This window comes from Clytia hemisphaerica, unplaced genomic scaffold (assembly GCF_902728285.1).
Source record: "Clytia hemisphaerica strain Z4C2 unplaced genomic scaffold, Clytia hemisphaerica genome assembly, whole genome shotgun sequence".
In the NCBI taxonomy this organism is placed as follows: domain Eukaryota; kingdom Metazoa; phylum Cnidaria; class Hydrozoa; order Leptothecata; family Clytiidae; genus Clytia; species Clytia hemisphaerica.
The window spans coordinates 16,811-35,727 of record NW_027103672.1 but is presented as its reverse complement, the minus strand read 5'-3'; the positions used below and the strand labels follow the sequence as shown (position 1 = coordinate 35,727).

Here is an 18,917-nt window from a genome sequence, read left to right as displayed (position 1 = left end):
AACGGCCTCGTGTTTAGAAGGTCGCTCTCTTATTTCAGTATTTTATAGAAGATAAGGTGCATCATGAAATTTATTGAAGATATTGTTTGAAGTGACTATCCTGATTTTCCTGAAAGGAATTAACATAAATTTCCGTTTTTACATGGCGCCCGATGAGGGACAAGTGTTTCTCGACTTCCAAAGATAGAGCTCCCTACGTTTAAAGGTGATCCGCTCAAGTGGCAAGGGTTTTGGGATCAGTTCAAGATTTCCATCCACGAAAATGAGCGCATAAACGACATTGACCGCTTTAATTTTTTGAAAAAATATTTGGCTGGCGAAGCCTTGGATTCGATTAAAGGTTTGACTCTAAACTCTGATAATTACAAGGAAGCCATAGAAATATTATGCGAGAGGTATGGGAACGAGCAAGTTTTGATTTCGTCACACATGCAATCCCTCTTGAGGATACAGAAGATAAGATCAAAAGACAACATAAAGAGCTTTCGAACGCTTTACAACCACGTTGAAAGCTGTGTGCGAAATTTGAAAGCCTTGAAGCTCGAAGCTAAAGGTTATGGCAGTCTTTTGATCCCTATCTTAAAAGAGAAACTCCCTGACGAGCTAAAAATTGTGATCTCTAGGAAGTTTGGAAGTTCCATCTGGACACTAGATTTATTGCTCACTTATCTCGATGAAGAACTTAGAGCTCAGGAAAATTGCACCAATTCTGGTGGCGGAAAAGCTGAGCGAACTGATGAGAGTGATCCACTTTATAGTGCCCTTGGTCTTTTTTCTAATACTGAGAAGAACGTCTGTGTCTTTTGTAAAAAGAGTCACAGCTCTGCTAAATGTCGAAAGGTCACAAATACACAGTCACGTCGGGATATTCTAATTAGAGAAAAGAGGTGTTTTGTTTGTTTGGCTCGTGGACATCGTTCCAATGCTTGTAGAGATAAGTACTCATGTAATAGGTGTAACAAGAGGCATCACATTTCTATTTGCGATGAAGGTAAACAAAGATCTGAAGCTGATAACATTTCTAACAATCAGATCTCGATCTTGACCGATGCAAATAGTGAGCCTCAGTCTGAATCCAAAGCTCCTTGTAGTTGTAGTTGCAACTCTGTTCCTACTCCTGTTTCTCAAAATTGTGCTCAAGTTTCTTCACGTAGCGTTTTGTTGCAGACTGCAACTAGTGAGATCTTTGGTTCCAGTTGTCACAAAGTGAAAACAAGATTGTTGTTCGACACTGGAAGCCAAAGAAGCTACATTACGACAGAGTTAAAAGACCGTTTAAAATTAAAGTGCGTGAGAAAAGAGAATGTAGTGATTAAGACTTTTGGAAATTTGAATAATGCGGAAATCAAACGTTTGGAAGTTGTTCAATTCAAAGTGAAACATCGGAAGTCTTCTAAATACGTTTTAGTTGAAGCTCTTTGTGTTCCGGACATTTGTAGCCCAATTGCAAACCAGAAGTTGGATTGTGCAAAGAAGTTGAATGAATTCTCTGATTTGGTGTTTGCAGATGTTTCCGAGGAGTTTGACTTGAGTATAGGGGTATTGGTTGGTATCGATTTTTATTTTCGCTTTTTTACTGGTAAGAGACGTGAGAGCAAGGAAGGTGTTGTGGCTTGTGAATCTTCACTTGGTTGGATTTTGAGTGGATCTGTTGTTTTCAAAGGTTTGACTGAAGTGACTTATAGTCATCAAATGAGAGTTGAGGTACAAACTGTTGATCCACTTGATGCCAAGCTCCATAAGTTTTGGCAGATAGAGGAGGCAGAGAGTGCCGAGGATAACTCAGTGATTAACCAATTTACCAAAGACATTTACCATGATGGTACTAGGTATGTCGCGAAACTGCCTTTCAAGCCTGACCACGAGAGTGTGCCTGACAACTTTTCGACCTGTGTGAAACGTCTGGAATCCCTTAATTCGCGTCTCGATCGTCTTGGTATCAATGCTGACTACGAGAAAATTTTTATTGATTATGAGAAAGACGGAATTATCGAACGTGTGCCTGAGGCGCAGATTGCGAAAAAGAGGAGGGTACCGTTCATTACATTCCCCATAGACCAGTTATCCGTGAAGACAAGGTCACCACTAAGATAAGGCCCGTGTTTGATGCTTCTTGTTCTGTCAATGGTGTATCTTTGAATAATTGCCTTTATCCTGGTCCAAATTTACTTGCTAAGATTTTTGACATTTTACTACGTTTTAGAATGAACAAGATTGGTATTTTAGCTGATATCAAGCAAGCTTTCTTGAATATCAGCATCCATCCTGATCATAGAGACTTTTTGAGATTTCTCTGGAGAGACCCTTCGTCCTCTGATAGAGAAATCGTTGTCTATCGTTTTTTGAGAGTTGTTTTTTTTGGTTTGACGTCTAGTCCTTTTTTACTCAATGGTACGATTCGTCAACACATGTCGAAGTACCTCGAGTCTGACAAAGCTTTTGTTGAACAATTTTTATCTGATTTGTATGTCGATGACATAACCACTGGTACTGATACCGTGGAAAGTGGTAAGATTTTCTGTGAAAAAGCACTTTCTAGTATGTCTGATGCAGGACTTCAGTTAAGGAAATGGACTTCCAATGACGCTGAACTGCAAGAATTTTTCTCATCTAAAGAACCACCGTTACAACCCAAGTGTATTGAAGATGATAGCTCTTTTGCTCAATCCCAATTTCAATCTCAGGATGAATGCAAAAGGGTACTTGGTGTTGAGTGGGACATTTCCAAAGATGTATTTGTCTTTAGGTTTGATTCATTTCTGGAAAAGGGTCGAACAATAACCTTAACTAAAAGAACCATTTTGAGTCTTGCTGCTTCTATTTACGACCCTTTAGGAATTTTGACTCCTATCACTGCTAGAGTGAAGACTATTTTTCAGCTTGTTTGCAAAGTTAAGTGTGGTTGGGACGACAAGGTTCCACCAGACATAGCTTGTGCTTGGTATGGTTTTTTAGACGCTTTGGAAAGTGTGAAGATTGTTGAAATTGATAGATTTGCTTTTGTTTCCTGCAACAGTGATACTTTAAGAGTTGAGTTGCATGGATTTTGTGATAGTTCTGAGATTCTTTATTGTAGTGTTATTTATTTGAGAGTGATTTCCGAGACTGGGATCAGTGTTTTCTTTTTGACTTCGAAAAGTAAGGTTGCTCCTTTGAAAAAGGTGACGATTCCTAGACTTGAACTTCTTAGTTGTGTGTTGTTGAGTGATTTGTTGAATAATGTTAGATCTGCTCTCTCCGGTCGTATTTCTGTTGATGCTACTCGATGTTGGTCTGATTCTTGCCTTGTGCTGGATAAAAGGGAATAGAAAGACTTGGAAGCCTTGGGTTGAGAACCGTGTAGTGTCTGCAAGAAAGGTTGTTCAGAAGGAGGATTGGCATCACATCCCTGGAAAGGATAATCCTGCGGATATCCCTACAAGGATGGTTCCTCAGTTTAAAGACGCTTTTTGTGAGAAATGGTTTAAAGGACCGGAGATACTCTTTGACGAAGATAAGCTTTCTTCTTTTCTTTCTAACGAATCTTCTCTTCTCGACACTGATAAGTCTGACGTTCTTTCTGAAGCTCGAAATCGTTTTGTTGACTTTGATGGTCGTTCTTCTTATGATCCTTTTGAGTGCAAGGATGAAGTTTTGAGTAGCGTTTCTTTTTCTTTTTACGACTGACAAATCTGACAATGACATCGGCCTGAGCAAAATCATTGATGTTGGTAGATACAGCACCTTACAAAAATTGATTAAAGTTACCGCACTTGTATACCGCTTCGTCTCCAACATCAAAGCTAAACGCAACAATGGCCATGTTATCAAAGATGTCATTTCATCTGAAGAACAAGAAGCTGCTCTTACCAACTGGATCAAGGAGGAACAACGCCTAATGAAGTCCATCCCAACATATCGAAAGCTGACGAAATCACTTGGTGTCTTCGAGAAAGACGGTTTATTACGTGTCCGTGGTCGTTTTGACAATGCTGATATCACCACAGACCAAAAGCATCCAATATTGATTCGCAACGCCACCAGCCCGTTCACGAAGCTTGTCATTTGGAATTCACACGAACGGACAAAGCATCAGGGGATTGATTCAACACTGGCCGACGACGTTCGACGAAGATATTGGATTGTGCAAGGAAGAAAAGCCGTGAAGAACACCATCAGACAATGTGTCGTATGTATTCGTTTTCAAGGTAGAACATTGCGTTCACCTCCAACACCGGACTTACCCGATTTTAGGGTTGATTTTCACGAACGTTCATTTAATTCTGTTGGCATGGATTTTGCAGGTCCCCTTTATTTTAGAAATTTTTTAGATAATGATAAAACCAAAAAGGACAGTCTGAAATGTTACATTCTTCTCCTTACGTGTGCTACTTCTCGAGCAGTCCATTTAGAGTTGGTACCGGACTTGTCAAAAGAATCGTTCATCCGTGCATTCAAACGTTTCGTCGCCCGAAGGGGTACGCCTTCGCTTGTTATTAGTGACAATGCAAAAACATTCCGTTCGTTCGTCCACCGTCAAAAGATTTATGACATCGCTCAACATTAAACAACGTTTTATTCTTCCAGCTTCTCCTTGGTGGGGAGGATTTTATGAGAGACTTGTGAGATCTGTTAAATCCTCACTTAAAAAGATTTTAGGACTTTCTTTCCTTACTTATGAAGAACTTGAGACCGTGCTGATTGAAATTGAAAGTTCCATCAACACACGGCCACTAACCTACGTTAACGAGGATGATACCGAAACCATCATTACTCCTAATCATCTTATTTTTGGAACTGACATTCATGATAATTTTTCTTTTGTTTCTGCGAACACTTTCGTTCCAGTTAAACGTCTTCGTCACTTACATAAAATTTTAGAACATTTCCGTAACCGTTTTTCGTCGATTTATATAAATGAACTCCGTCAATCACATATGTACAGAGAGATCAACAAACCAGATAAACGTAAACTCGTCGTCGGAGACATAGTTTTGGTCAAAGACGACACACACCTTCCGAGATCAAGATGGCCCATCGCTAAAGTTGAAAAACTTGTCAGTGGAAAAGATGGCAACATCCGCGGTGCAAAGTTATCTACCGTCACCAAGAATGGAAAACGAGGATCCATTCACCGCCCACTGGCCAAAATCATTCCTTTTGAAATCGTCGATAACCATCAACAGACGCCTGAGACACCTGTTTCACCCACCGCTACCGAACCAGCTCAAATGGTTGAAAACTGTGAGAAAGTAGTACATAATCGGGGGAGAACCAGTACGAGAAAGGCTGCAATCGAGGGACAGAACCTGCGAAGATTACGAAATCAATATCATATCAATTTTTTCATGAACTTTTATTTCTTTGGTCGCTGAGGATGTAAAAAAACCTCACTTTTTACAGTTATTTTTTCTTATAAATAATTTTCTACTTTTTCTTTATTTTGGCACGCGCCGTAAGCGCTCGCTTCGATGTACTTAATTTTCTTATTATTTGATTGGTAGTTTATCACGTGACTTTTGTGACTTATTTTTATTGGCTAATTTTTCATTTATAACGGCCTCGTGTTTAGAAGGTCGCTCTCTTATTTCAGTATTTTATAGAAGATAAGGTGCATCATGAAATTTATTGAAGATATTGTTTGAAGTGACTATCCTGATTTTCCTGAAAGGAATTAACATAAATTTCCGTTTTTACACTAGCCACCGCGGCGTCGTCCGAGAAAAGTCTTTACCATGATAATTAATAATAATGTCATTATTGAGAATAAAAATGTTTTGATACTTATTCAAGAAAAATGAAATTCTTGATATGCGTAAGTCATTTTTCTAGCGGAAACACCCGAATAAATCCGGGATTTGACCTCTCATTGTTACTAAAAATAGAAACACAGAGGTCAAAAACCGGCTTTTTTGGGTGCTTCCGTTAAAAAATATGACGTCATCTTGACTTACGCATACCAAGAGGAAAATATTATATATCTTTGTATTATGTATTATGTCGTAATTAGATAAAACACATTTCTTGTATTTGGTAAGGGTTACAATCTAAAAGCCAATTCATTTATTTTTCGAGGAAAATCGACCTATACAATCTCTTCTTGATCTCTTGAAAATTGACCAATTAAAAGATTAAAAGGCAGAAAAAACGCTGAAAAGAATTGCCTGGCGCTTCAAAATCGATAGCGGAAAAGCTCCATGCGAGAATGGAAGAGTTCAGATTTAAGCATATTATAATATAGATAACTTGGAACAATGTCCATCAATATTCACCACAGCCAGAAGTTATTAGATTTTGTTCATCAAATGTGTATTGTTGTAGTCCCTCTTTAGCCTCAAGTCTAAGCCTGAATCTTAATAAAGCATGAAAGAGTTCTCCTACCAATTTCAATTTCCATTGAAACCAATATTTCCGTCATTTACTTAAAAATCCCGATATAATCGATAAAGTAAGTGAAGTCCAGAAAAGTTCTGAGACTTCATTGGTACGAAGATACTTTGAAGCCTCGCGATTTCAGTTACTGTATTCAAATTCTTTCGCACATAATTATTAAATAGAACGTTGTAGACCTATAGCTTGCCTCGATATCACAATATTGCGAGCAATACACGCTTTTTTTTAATATAAGAATACATTTTTTTAACCCTTAGAGGGATGCCAATATGCGTCCTAAACAAGCCAAAATATTGAGTCTCAGTCTTGAGGCCATAGCTCCTGACCACTTGATTTAAAGGGGGGATAAACCTAGCCTGGGAATCCATGCTATGATTTCTTCTTTGATAAACTGATGTCGAAATGTATAGCATGGTATGGGTTGAGAGTTTGAATTTCTCAGATCCTAATAACGGTTGAAAACATAGCCAATCAAATTCTGTTATTCTTTGTCTGGTCACACTTTCTTAGAGAAAGCGCAACTTTCGAAATTTGGTTTTTATTTTAGTAAGTGAGGACAGCGCTAAATTCGAATTTCCCACTGTAAAAAATGTGAGTCCAATATTGGACTCACAGCTCGAACCCGTCTTGTGTACATCAAATTATAAAAAAACACACGACGGTTCTCCTGTCTAGGATAAACCGAATGCTTTTAGAAAGAAAATAGCTTTCCAATGGTACCAAAACCATCTTCTAAATCAAAGGCTACAAGCTTTTATGGCACTTTAAAGTTTTGAGTTTCAAAAAAAAAATTAGAAAAATTTCAACTTTTTCAAAAAAAAACAGCGAGCACAAAAGGTTAAGAATGTCCATGATAAAAATGCCCAAAAAATTAAGAATAATGCTAAGAATATCATCATCATGGAATTTTTCTACTTAAGCTAAGAATGCCATTTTTAGAGCATTTTCAAAATTATAAATTGTCAATTACCCCAAAGTAAGGCTCACCCCTTTCACAAAATGTCATTTTATGCTTGAGACGTATGTACTAAATATTAAATCTAGTCTGATTAGGATCCTAACCTAAGAATGCTGAAAGAATATTTTAGGATGATTTTCCCAAAAAAGTTAAGAATATCTATGATGAAATGGATTTACACTATTCTTATAAAAAGAAGTGTGTAATTAACACGGACCCTCAGATCCCGACCTGGTGTGATTATAATTTTTATGACACTCCACAAATTCGACATTTTGAAAATCACTACTAGGAAGACTTCTATACCAATAGTAATTCAATATCTCCACAATTCTCCAATCCAAGTTGCAATTTACTTCTAGTTTTGTTTATTTTCTTTCAAGTCTCTAGTCTCCCAAAGTTGTCGATAAAATAATATTTTATTTTCTATATTTCAAATCTAAATTATTATATCTCTAGTACTTCATGTTTAGCCATTTTTCAAGCAATCGAGTTTTTGCCAATACTTTTCGACATATTTGATATGTTCCTCTCTTTGGAACCATTACTTTGAATCAGGGATATGTTATAGCGGAGCTGGATAACGCACATTTGAAAAAGCCTTGTTCTATCTCTGTCCCTGACATTAAAATTTGATATGAAATTAAACTTTTTTAATTACAAACTCGTGAAATTTGGATTTCTTTTTAGCCAATGATTCTGCTGCTGCATTTATTGTTCACGATTAAAAACTTTTAATTATCAAGAGGGTCTGTAAAACATTGGTGAATTATTTTCAGATAGCAAGTCGGTATGTCTGATTATGGAGAAAATTTCAAGTCAATTGAAACAATATTTGTCAGAATATTTACATCCGAAATTTTTAAAGAGAAATCATGAAAGCTTCTCAAATTCATAACACACGCTGATAAAATTAGATTTCATTTACAAAGAAGCTTTTGGGGTATCTTTTGCAAATATTATTTTGATGAAAAGCGGGAACATCATAGCAAAATATATGCAAACGTACTGCATGAATACTTTGTCTGCTTCATTTTTCTTTATAAAAACAGAACACTCAAGGGGACAGAGATGGATTTCTATTATGAACAGTTTACAATAGAAAAGACAAAGGAGCAATCCGCTAAGGAATTCTCGTCCTTCATCCAGCTCCGCTATAACATATCCCTGTTTGAATACTGTGACCTTAGCCGATCACGATCTCACTTTTTTTTTTTTCTCAAGCCTATTTTCTAACTTAAATCCCACATTTCAACAACACTACTTTTGCTCTTCTTTTGTTCCGACAATATTGTTCAAAACTAATTTTTATTTTATTGATTTTTAATCCATTTCATATCTCTCAATTAAATTCTAATCACGGCTGGCTACCATACTTAGTCTCTACCAATTCAGAGTTTCTCTGAGTTTTCAAGCCTTTGCCTGCAGAGTTATATCTTTCAAAAGTGAATAGGCCTCTCTGAAGAGATATATAGCTATATAGCCCCCCCCCCCCTAGCGGTTTGCGTGATTGCGTGAATGGGCATTTTCGGTTGCGTGAATGCGTGAAAATTGAAAAAAAAGTGCTGCATGAATGCGTGAATTGAAAAAACTTGCGTGAACGTGAAAATGTACTTTTTGATTGCGTGAATGCGTGAATCTGGGCTATTTTGTGCGTGAATACGTGAATTTTCCCTTTTTCCACCGATTATGTGCAGTTTTCCCGATTTTCCAATGTTTACCCGATTTTTCCCAAAAAAAATTCCGAATTCTGAAAAATTTGGGTTATTGCGTGAAACTCGAGGAAAATTTGCGTTAATGCGAGAATTTCAAAGAAAAAATGCGTGATTGCGTGAATCGAGGGTCCGCTGGGAGGCCTCAGCTATGTATTCAACCTTGTCCAGATAGGGCAGTTGTACAATTTTATTAATCTTCAATCATCAATTTTGATCTCAATCGAGCGAATAAACATTTTGGTCGTACGTATATTTTTTGCAAATTAAAAATTTTCTTTTAATATAATAATTTATTTATTTTATTTATTTAGTTTACTTATTATAAATAGAACGAATAGCCATTGAGATATATGGAAGTGCCTGAAATACAATTAATAAATAATAAAAATAATAATATAATTCTCTGAAAACACTAAAGTAATATTTGGCACTAAACGGGCAATTCACGTGATTTAAAAATGCTTTAAAGTACGGTTGGAAAGAAAGGTTTTAATATGAGACTTGCGACCTAAGGATTTTGAGATCCAAAAGCTCAAAAATGTTCCAATGAGGCTGAGAGTGGTGAGTGTTTTTTTCAATTGCAGGATAGGTGGCAAAATTGAAAAACTCAAAAATATGTCATTTTGCTCACGGTTAATTAATATTTCCTTAAAATAGAATATCCTTTGGATCATACTGATGCCACTACCAGTGATTTTTTTTCAAGAGGCAAAGAAGGATGAATTATTCCAAGTGCGAATTGCGATTTTCATTTTTGAAAGTTTAAGTTCATTTCCTCAAAGGTGTCACAAAAAAGTTTCTCTCTTTAAAAGTAATTTTCTAGAAATCTAAAAATTTTAAAAGAACCATTCCTATTTCATTGGAAAGAAGAAAGATAAACTTAAATTTTGATGGGTCATTTATTAAATCAAAAATTATTGAGGTTTGAAAAAACACTGCCAGCTAATTTGAAATAGATTTTAATTCTTGATTCGATCATCGCGTGCAAGCAATCGTGTGTCGTGTGCAGTATTTTATTAATATACAAATATTATTCCAATCATATACGAATTTAGCATCAAAATACTACGCAAACAACTGACGCATGCGCTCGGCAAAATGCCATTTGAATTGGAGATCCATTACTTAGAAACCACAAAGTGACAATACTAGATAAAACCCCATTGTTTTCTTCCCACTTAAGCTACTGTTAGGGCAATTCAATTCAATATTTTGCTAACGAAGATCAACATCCATCGTCTTATATGGTATCAGACCTTTATTATGCTAATCAGTTTCTATTGTTAGGAGAGGTCGAAATATCTGACTATTATAAACAGGGACCAATTTCGATAATACTCCATTCCAATCGTTACAAGTCACAATCAGTTGCTCTGTACCGTTGCTGCAAGAATTAGCGCGTCTTTTATCAGGTAAGCTTATCTTTTATTTCTATTATCACGTTTTCTCAAGCCTAAATTACATTTGTGTCTGTGTGTGCACTAATCTTTGTTTTGCTTGCCATTTCTCAACGAATGCTCAATTCTAACATATTGTATACCGTTGAAAAGATAGCTCAGAGTACTATGATTAAAAAAAAACAAATCAAAAATTTTGTAAATGAAGATGAAAATGAAGAAGAATATAATGAAATTTTAATTCTTTGATGCTAGAAATTTCGGTACAGATTTTTGATAAAGATACACCCTTGTAATTTTAGCTGTATAACTATTTTCCCCATAAAATTCTTACGTCAAAACCTAAAACTTCTAACAAATCCTCATTTTTCGTTTTTTTCTGTTCTTTATTTTTTCTTTTAATTATTTCAAGCGTTTTTGGAATATATTTTCTTGTAAAATAAAGCACTCGTGATTATCTTTTCAACGATTTATTATTTTTCAATATTGTGGCGTTTCTTAAAAATGACAAATAAATGACAATGTCCTTATTTTTTTTACTTTTCTAGCCCCGATAAGATGCATTTTAGCAAGATGTTTTTGCTATTGGTGTTATTGGTACTACCGCATCAAAGTGAACAACAGTTAATACCGATGTATAAACCAACGAGTAACAGAGTCGGATGGATTTATGCAAAGTATGACTCAAGTGGTTTATGCTATTTTAAAGGATACACCCCAGGAGGAAACAAAGTCATCGCTCAAAAGATCACACCAGAAACTGCTAAAATGGAAGCAGCAATGTTCGGAGGACTTCAATCAAACATGGGGAAAATCGTTGCAGCTGCACAAGGGAATGAATTACTAATGAAAGGGCTTGGGAAAAATGAAGAAGCTGGCATCCATTGCCCCTAAACTAGGTAATGCTCTTGGATTATTTGGCATTGGATTAGGCATTGTTCAAGCTTTTGTTGATCCATCACCACAAGATATTTTGGATAAAGCTAACGAAGCCATCGCTAAACTAACCAACCAGATGAATGACCGTTTAGAAGAAATGCAAGGATATGTTGATCAAAAAACAATCAATTTGGAAAAAAATCTCATTGAACGTGAGTACAAGTCATTGTTTAAACTATGGGGTAATTGTGTAAGAGAAGTCAGGAAAGCAAAAGTGGACGAATGCCAAGAAGATGCCGCTAAGGATATCATTGCATCGCGACCCAAATTCGCTATGTTTGGTGACAATATAATCAACAACAAAGAATTGTCCGATTATGATATCAAACGCATTGAAGCTAGTTTGATCACCTTCCGTGATTGGGTTGCTATGGCTCTAGGCAGTCTCTCAGCCATCACAGCTACCTATGCAAATAATCCCTACAAAAGAAGAGAGTTTCAAAGATACGCAGAAGATTTGAATGCTGAGATTGAATATGCAAAGAAATACGTTCAAAATGCTGTCGCTATGATCCGACGAATGCATACGGATGGTAACAATTGCCATGATACCTTCAAATGCACAACTTTTGATATCTGGGAAGGATGGCCAAGTAAAAATACAGCTAAGGAAGTGAAATGCACTTGTGTTTATGATCGTGCTGAACTATCAAGCCACACGTGTTTGAAGAAAGTATCGATCAGATGGGATGGGAGAGAAAATCTTGGCTCCTCATATATTTGGTTCAACACTAAACTAAATGATTGGAAGAAATCTGGAGAATGGGTTGCTAAAAAATTGCTGGGCACGAGAGCGACTATGTGTATAAGCTAAAGAAAACAATCGAAAATTACTGGGATGGTGTGGTTCTTGGGCTTATTCCAGCTTGGGAAGGATTGAAAATATTGAAGCCATCTGGAGATGAAATGGAATCAAACGATGGAGAAGCAATGGATCAACAAGATTGGATGAGCCAACGTAGCCCAAATTACAACCGTCGAATTCAACGAGTTCGGGAAGAAATGGCTGTGGAGAAAGATGCTAAGTATCTACCATATACTCAAGATTCACGTGAGGATTACCAAGATTCCTCTGAAGAATTCTACAACTGATGACAATAATTTTACACAGTAATAAGTGTGATAATTATATTGCTAGAACTTAATCACCTGGAATATGACCCTTGCCTAATGGAATACATAATATTTAAATTTAGTTTAATATCTTCTTCGTCCTACTCTTCTAGCATTTGATTTTCTTGTAATTTTGTAGAAATCGGGGCCAAAGTTTTACAAAAATCATTTTTGATTTTTATTGTGGACCCCTAGTTGAAAATTTTGGTTTAACAATATTATAGAGATTAGAATCTTTTCAGCCTCTTCTTGTTACCGAAGAATTTGGTTTAATGTAATGAATAGATACTTATCATATTACAATATTTTGAATTATTAGACGGGTTTATTAGTATATTATATTGCAATTTATTAGCACACCACAATTGAATTTTTTGTGTTCTATAATTTTAAGCAAAATAACAATAGTTAGAAGGGAAAAATTGACACTATTCGTCACTTTCATTAGCACATTTCATTCACAGCTTTCATCATCATTTCACTGAACCTGTATCTTCTATTAACCTTTAGACACCGCTGTTTTTAAAAACAGCGCGCGCTGCTGCCGCTGTTTTTTTCATGAAAATGGAGGTTTCGCGGAAAATGTCATAAAATCTGAACCGCTAAAGCTTTAGTAAAAAGTAAACCCATTTTGAAAAGCTAAGGATCTATTTTTTCAGATAATACCAAAAAGACGCCTCATCACCCTTTTAAACCTGACTACACAGCCTCAAATTAAAACAGTAAAAATTCCATGTTTACGATTTTTTCACTTTTTTTCTTTTTTTTGACAAATTGAATGAAAAAAGTGGGTACAAGGTAAAGATTGGTCCCAGAAAAATTATTTTGTTTTAGTTTATGTTATAAGCCACCATTGTGTGAAATTTCAGGGCTGAAGAAGCTCATTTCATCTCAGAATCTAAGTTTCGGTGAAGCACACTTTTCCACCAAAATCGACACTCTGGCCACAACAGGTAAAATAAGTGGTCCCGTTGCTCTAAAATTGGCCCTGCACTTACCCTAAGCCTGTAAAATTACTACAATAATCATAACAGACTCTCTATCATGTAAATTCAAGCAATAAAACACCAGTATAGTGGAAAAACTGAGGCAAAACAGCCCTGAGTTGTTGGAGCTAGAGATAGGCATGTATGTCAGGAAATACCCCCTAAAACCCCTTCAAACCACATAGAAACTGCCAATAAAGGTTCTCTATCTCATATAATGATATTTATATGCTGAAACCAAGAAAAAACCAGACATAAACATGACTTTTCAGTCCAAAAATCCATCAAATACCCTCTGTCCACCACTAAAACGATGTTTTGTTGACATTTGAAAAATACACCGACATTGAGTTCCGATATCTCGAGATGTATAGGCCATTTCACGGTCGCAAAGCGTAATGGGTAATCAGGACCACTGCGCGCCAATAACGACTTACTATTGGTCCAAAGTTTTGAAAAAAATTGAAGATTTTTGCGTCTAGCCAACGGGAAGCCGTAATGGAGGCGCAATCAGTCCTGATTACCCATGATCCATTTCGACTGTGAAATGGCCTATAAAAGCAGGACCCGTAAATTTTTTAAAAAATGAACCTTCACCCCTATCCTGTCTGCTAAATTTTACAGAATAGAAAAATTCAAACTGGTCTTTATTTTATTAAACTTTGAAAAGACCCCAGTATCAAAACGTACGTGGTACGTCTCTCGGCCTGTATATATGACGTACGTGGTACGTCTCTCGGCGGCTACATAATGCTTTTACAATAACAGGTTATAGCCTAAAAAATAGCTAATACAAAACTTAATTAAGACCTTTATTAGCCAAAACATTCAAAATAGCGTCATCTTTTGATCAAAAATGGTACAAAGCGACTGGGTTCTAATGTTTTTGTTTATAATGGTATTTTGTTTTGATGCGAGTGTTTTGCTTCGGACAACCACCATCACACTCAAAAGCTCATTTAACATTCATCTCAAAAATCTTAATGAAAAATATCGCGTGTATACCGAGTTAAATGTTTTACATCTGCAATTTGAGTAGACTAGTAAACCACGTTGTTGTATTTCGCTGCAGATTAAACTTTCAATGGGATCTATTTTTTTTATATGTTCACTGAATACAACGACTAGTTCCAAGAGGCGCTTTTTACTAAATAAACGGTGGAGTGCTTTTTATACCGCGGCGGAGTGCTCACTTAAAACAGCGCACTCACTCTCACGGATTAGAATAAAAAAGTAAACAAAACTCAGTACTTTTTTTTTAAAATCGGCTTTTTAGGGAGGTTCGATGTAAACTTTTGAAAGCGGTCGCGCGATCTGAAAGCGTGTGATAATAGAATGAATAAGTGTCAGTAGCTAGTCTTTCCAAAGCTTTGGCGTATGAGGGCGGTCATGGTAAAATCTTGAAAGACCTTTAATTTAATTTATAGTGTGAGGCATAAACCCAGGGGATGTCAATCGAAAATTTCGATTGTCAAACCAATCGAACTCAACCAAAACCAATCGAACTGATTGGTCGAATCAATTGAACTCAATCGAAGTGATTGATCGGACAATCGAACCCAATCGAATATTGACATTTTTTTCTCGGTTGATTGGTTTCGATTCACTTCGATCGAGCTCGATTGATTTGATCGATCAATTCAATTGAGTTTGATTGGTTTCGATTGAGTTCGATTGGTTTTGATTGAATCGGATTGCCTTCGACTAAGTTTCCTTTTTGTGCTTGAGGATTAAAGTCCGAGCAATAACGCTGTGATCGTCTCCTTTCTACCCTTATCGGCTCCCTTTACGTCAGTTCTTATTGGCGTTATTTTTTCGTCGCTGCTGTAATAAATAAGGGCCAGCAATAAAGGGGCCGGCGTAAAAAGGGCCAACGCTGGCCAATGAGGTAAATAGTCTAGATCTATTCCTTCTACGCTACGACAATGAAAGCCTAGATTTAAGTCTAAGCCAATCGGAAACGATTGATCGAATCAACTGAACCCGATCAAACTCAATTGAAGTAATCGATCGGACAATCGAGCCCAATCGAAATTTTACATTTTTTACGACTTTGATTGATTTCGATAGACCTTTTCGCCTTTCCATCCGCCATATTGAATTGTATGCAAAAATTATGGTGGCCGAATTGCCGTGGTAAAAATTCCCTAAGAAAGTATGCAAAACATATGCAAAAAGAAAGTATGAATTAAAAACTTACATGCATAATTGGCATTATATTAAAGTGTAATCTTGTAGAAGAAAGATTAAATTTGCTTCTCTTGAAAACTAAAAACAATTATATTCACTCATCTCTTAGAACAAGCACTTCAAAAGACCATAACATTAGACAGAAACTCAAACTGAAAAATCACCCGCGAAGGTAAAAAACAATCCTTATCGGCTGACGGCAAATTATTCTCCTGGGAATAGAGCCGCCAAATGATCAAATCAAAACATTGAGAAAGTGTGTGACGTCATAATTACTGCTTTCAGTTTGCGTTGTTTTGAAAGTTTGATGTGTGTACTCCGTCTTCGTGGAATTTTTTTATGGCATGAAAACAGAATATGCAATGTCTTTAAGAACAAATTCCTAAAAGGCTTTTGTTGTTCTGTAAATATTTCCTTTTGGATTAAGAAATTCCATCTTTTATTGTTCTAATGATTATAATATTTATTTATAAGATGCTTTGTTGTCTTTTTAATATTTGTCTAAACTTGCATATGTTTTGCATACATTCCAACTAAATCCAACCACGGCATTTTCGTTCCTGTATTTTTGCATACAATTCAAGATGGCGGACGCAAAGGCGAAAAGGTCTATTGTCCGAACGATCACTTCGATTGGGTTCGATCGATTCAATCAATCATTTCGATTGAGTTTGATTGAGTTCGATTGATTCGATTGACAATCAAATTCAATTGTGTTCGATTGACATCCCCTGGACTGGATAAACAAATGATTTCATTGCATTGGTTAAAAATGTCAAAACATCACGCTGTGTGACGCGATTATTATAATCATGGTCGGAGTGAACGGAAGCTGTGGTCAAGTCAAGAAAGTCATACAAACAAAAATAATTGTTCCTATATTTTTATTCCTATATTTTTATATTAGATAATCATCAGACATGAGTCCATATAGACCTTTTTTCAAAGAGGCCACCCTGTTAAATAATTATGTAGTCCAGCAGAAAAACAATGATAAAACCATGCATAATTATTACAATATGCATGATACAGTAATTATGCATGGCTCTATCATTGTTTTTATGGCTGGACTACATAATTATTCAACAGGACGTCCTCTTTGTAAAAAGGTCTAGTTATATTTAGTTATGAGTATAATGATTGACAATGTAAATGATTGTGTTATTTTACCTTCTTCTTATTGAATAATTTCGTTCGATTAGTTACGTCTGGATAAATGGCCATGTTTGCTTGCATAATGTTCCTGTTAGACTCCGAGCTAGGTCCTCCTGAGAAATCTTCCTGAGAAATCATCAGTTTAATTCCAACACACTACTCTCACTACCATTATAGAACAGCCTCGTATTGAACCAGTTTCGATGATGTAATGCTATATCAGTTTGCCGGCATCCGATAGATTCTGTAGATACGAGAATTTACCTTGAACTGACTCGTATGCTATTTTATTACTATTGAGATAAAAACAATATTAAGGATATGGAAAACTGTGGAAGTTTATCTCCCTAGTATTCTTGAAGTGAGAGACATATTTTAATTGTCAAACTAATTACTCTTAGGTTCCAAATAAACGGGCCCCCCCGCTTGTTAATTTTTCGAAAATTTTCCAACCCCCCCGGACCTTATTGGGACCCCCCCGTTTATTAATCTCGAAGAATATTTTCAGCTGTCAAAGAGAAGGTCCCTTATTTTATTCTAAATAGCGTGATTTTAGCCTATTTTTACCTTATTTTTGGGTTTCAGAAGTACAATTTCCAACCCCCCCCCGGCAATTAGGTCCCCCCCGTTTATTAAAATCTAGAAAATTTTCCAACCCCCCGTTTATTCGAACCCCCCGTTTATTTGGAACCTAAGAGTACCCAGTAAGCTTTGCGTTCACGTTTGGTTTGTGTTGCTCTAGATTGAAAGAGTTGGTTGAAAGTGTCGTCCAGAGTCCAGTTTCCCCTTCAGATAACTTTTATAGTGAATCTGAGGTTTGTGTATGCAATATTTTATCATATTTTTTGTTTTTTTCTTTTCTACGTGCCAGTCTGAGCAGGTGTGTAATAGAGCATTTACTCCAAGAGTGAGTAATAATTGCTTGATCAACGATAAAAAAGTTCAGTGCAAAAATATACTTTATCCACTTGAGTGGATTGAAATACATTCTCGACAAACAGTCGGGTGTTTAAGATAAAAACTGCAATTATTGCTCTTTTCGGCAATTATTGCCGAAAACGGCAATTTTTTTCAACGATGAAATGCTGAATCAGCAGAAAAATAAAAAAGTAAATAAATAAATGAAAATTGCCGTTTTCGGCAATTATTGCCGTTTTTGGAAATAAAAGTTGATTTTATGATTGAACACGTGGTATTTGACACCCTCGCGATAAGTAGGCCCACGTGCCTCGTTTAGTTTTGTTTTCAACTGGTTTTTGTTGGAAATGCAGATAGCAAAATCGAGTCATACGTAAACAAATTTACAAGCAACGGGGGTTTCGTTATCTCTTTCTGGCTGTGTTTCGGCATCGATGCAGGATCTTTTAACATATTATTTTAGAACTTTTCATGTTTGTTATTGAGCAACGAAAAATTGAAAAAATCACTTTTAAAAATCCGAAAAACCTTTTTCTCGATGCAATTTTACTATTTTCAAACACCTCTGACATCTTTGCCCTTAAAAGGACAACACATTTTGCTGATTCAGCATCTCATCGTTGAAAAAATTGCCGTTTTCCGCAATAATTTCCGAAAAGAGCAATAATTGCAGTTTTTATCTTAAACACCCGACTGACAAAGAGGTCGATACAGAGATCAAGAGCAGCCACCGGCTAGAAATTATGAAATATCTGTTCTTGAGGTCCCTTTCTCCTGGAAAAAACTATCTGTTCTGTATCCTGGGCTCTCCTGGATTATATCATCTGTTCTGGGAAAAAATGGGACTCCTAGAAAATGTATATCTGTTCTCTAGAAATATTATGCTCCTGGAAAAATATAACAGCTATTCTTTAAGAAAGTTATAATGTTCATAGAAAATGAGACCTTTTAAGAAAATTATGAAGCTCCCTGGAAAAAAATGTGGCATCTGGTTGTGTTTTTCACAATTTTGCTCCTGGATTCTTTGAACAGATTGCCCACTGGAAAATTGTATGTGTTTTTCCTTAAAATGTGCTCCTGGATTTTAAGAACAGATGTTTTAAAGGCGACCCCTGGATTTTACCTAGGTGTTTTGAGGAAAGTCTCTCCTAGATTTATCCATTAAATTTACTCT

General features: G+C 36.1%; 2 protein-coding genes across 2 annotated transcripts; both read left to right on the top strand.

Moving 5' to 3' along the window:
• Positions 1-429: 429 nt before the first annotated feature.
• On the top strand, positions 430-5,354 carry LOC136803397 (uncharacterized). The gene is made up of 4 exons (XM_067060116.1): positions 430-1,829; positions 2,204-3,267; positions 3,744-4,187; positions 4,567-5,354. Exons 1-4 carry the CDS (start codon positions 430-432, stop codon positions 5,352-5,354), a joined length of 3,696 nt encoding a protein of 1,231 aa, XP_066916217.1.
• A 5,640-nt stretch (positions 5,355-10,994) lies between these two features.
• Positions 10,995-12,633, top strand: LOC136803398 (uncharacterized). The gene has a single exon (XM_067060117.1). The coding sequence runs from the start codon at positions 11,308-11,310 to the stop codon at positions 12,193-12,195; it is 888 nt and encodes a 295-aa protein (XP_066916218.1). The 5' UTR covers positions 10,995-11,307; the 3' UTR covers positions 12,196-12,633.
• The last annotated feature ends 6,284 nt before the right edge of the window (positions 12,634-18,917 follow it).

Bases quoted from the DNA above. Each gene is read 5' to 3' on its own strand.
- LOC136803397 (XM_067060116.1), top strand. From the start codon at position 430: ATGCAATCCCTCTTGAGGATACAGAAGATAAGATCAAAAGACAACATA. The intron at 1,830-2,203 runs GTATGTCGCGAA...ACTACGTTTTAG, and splicing joins ATTTACCATGATGGTACTAG to AATGAACAAGATTGGTATTT. The intron at 3,268-3,743 runs GTTGGTCTGATT...AATTGATTAAAG, and splicing joins TTCTGTTGATGCTACTCGAT to TTACCGCACTTGTATACCGC.
- LOC136803398 (XM_067060117.1), top strand. From the start codon at position 11,308: ATGAAGAAGCTGGCATCCATTGCCCCTAAACTAGGTAATGCTCTTGGA.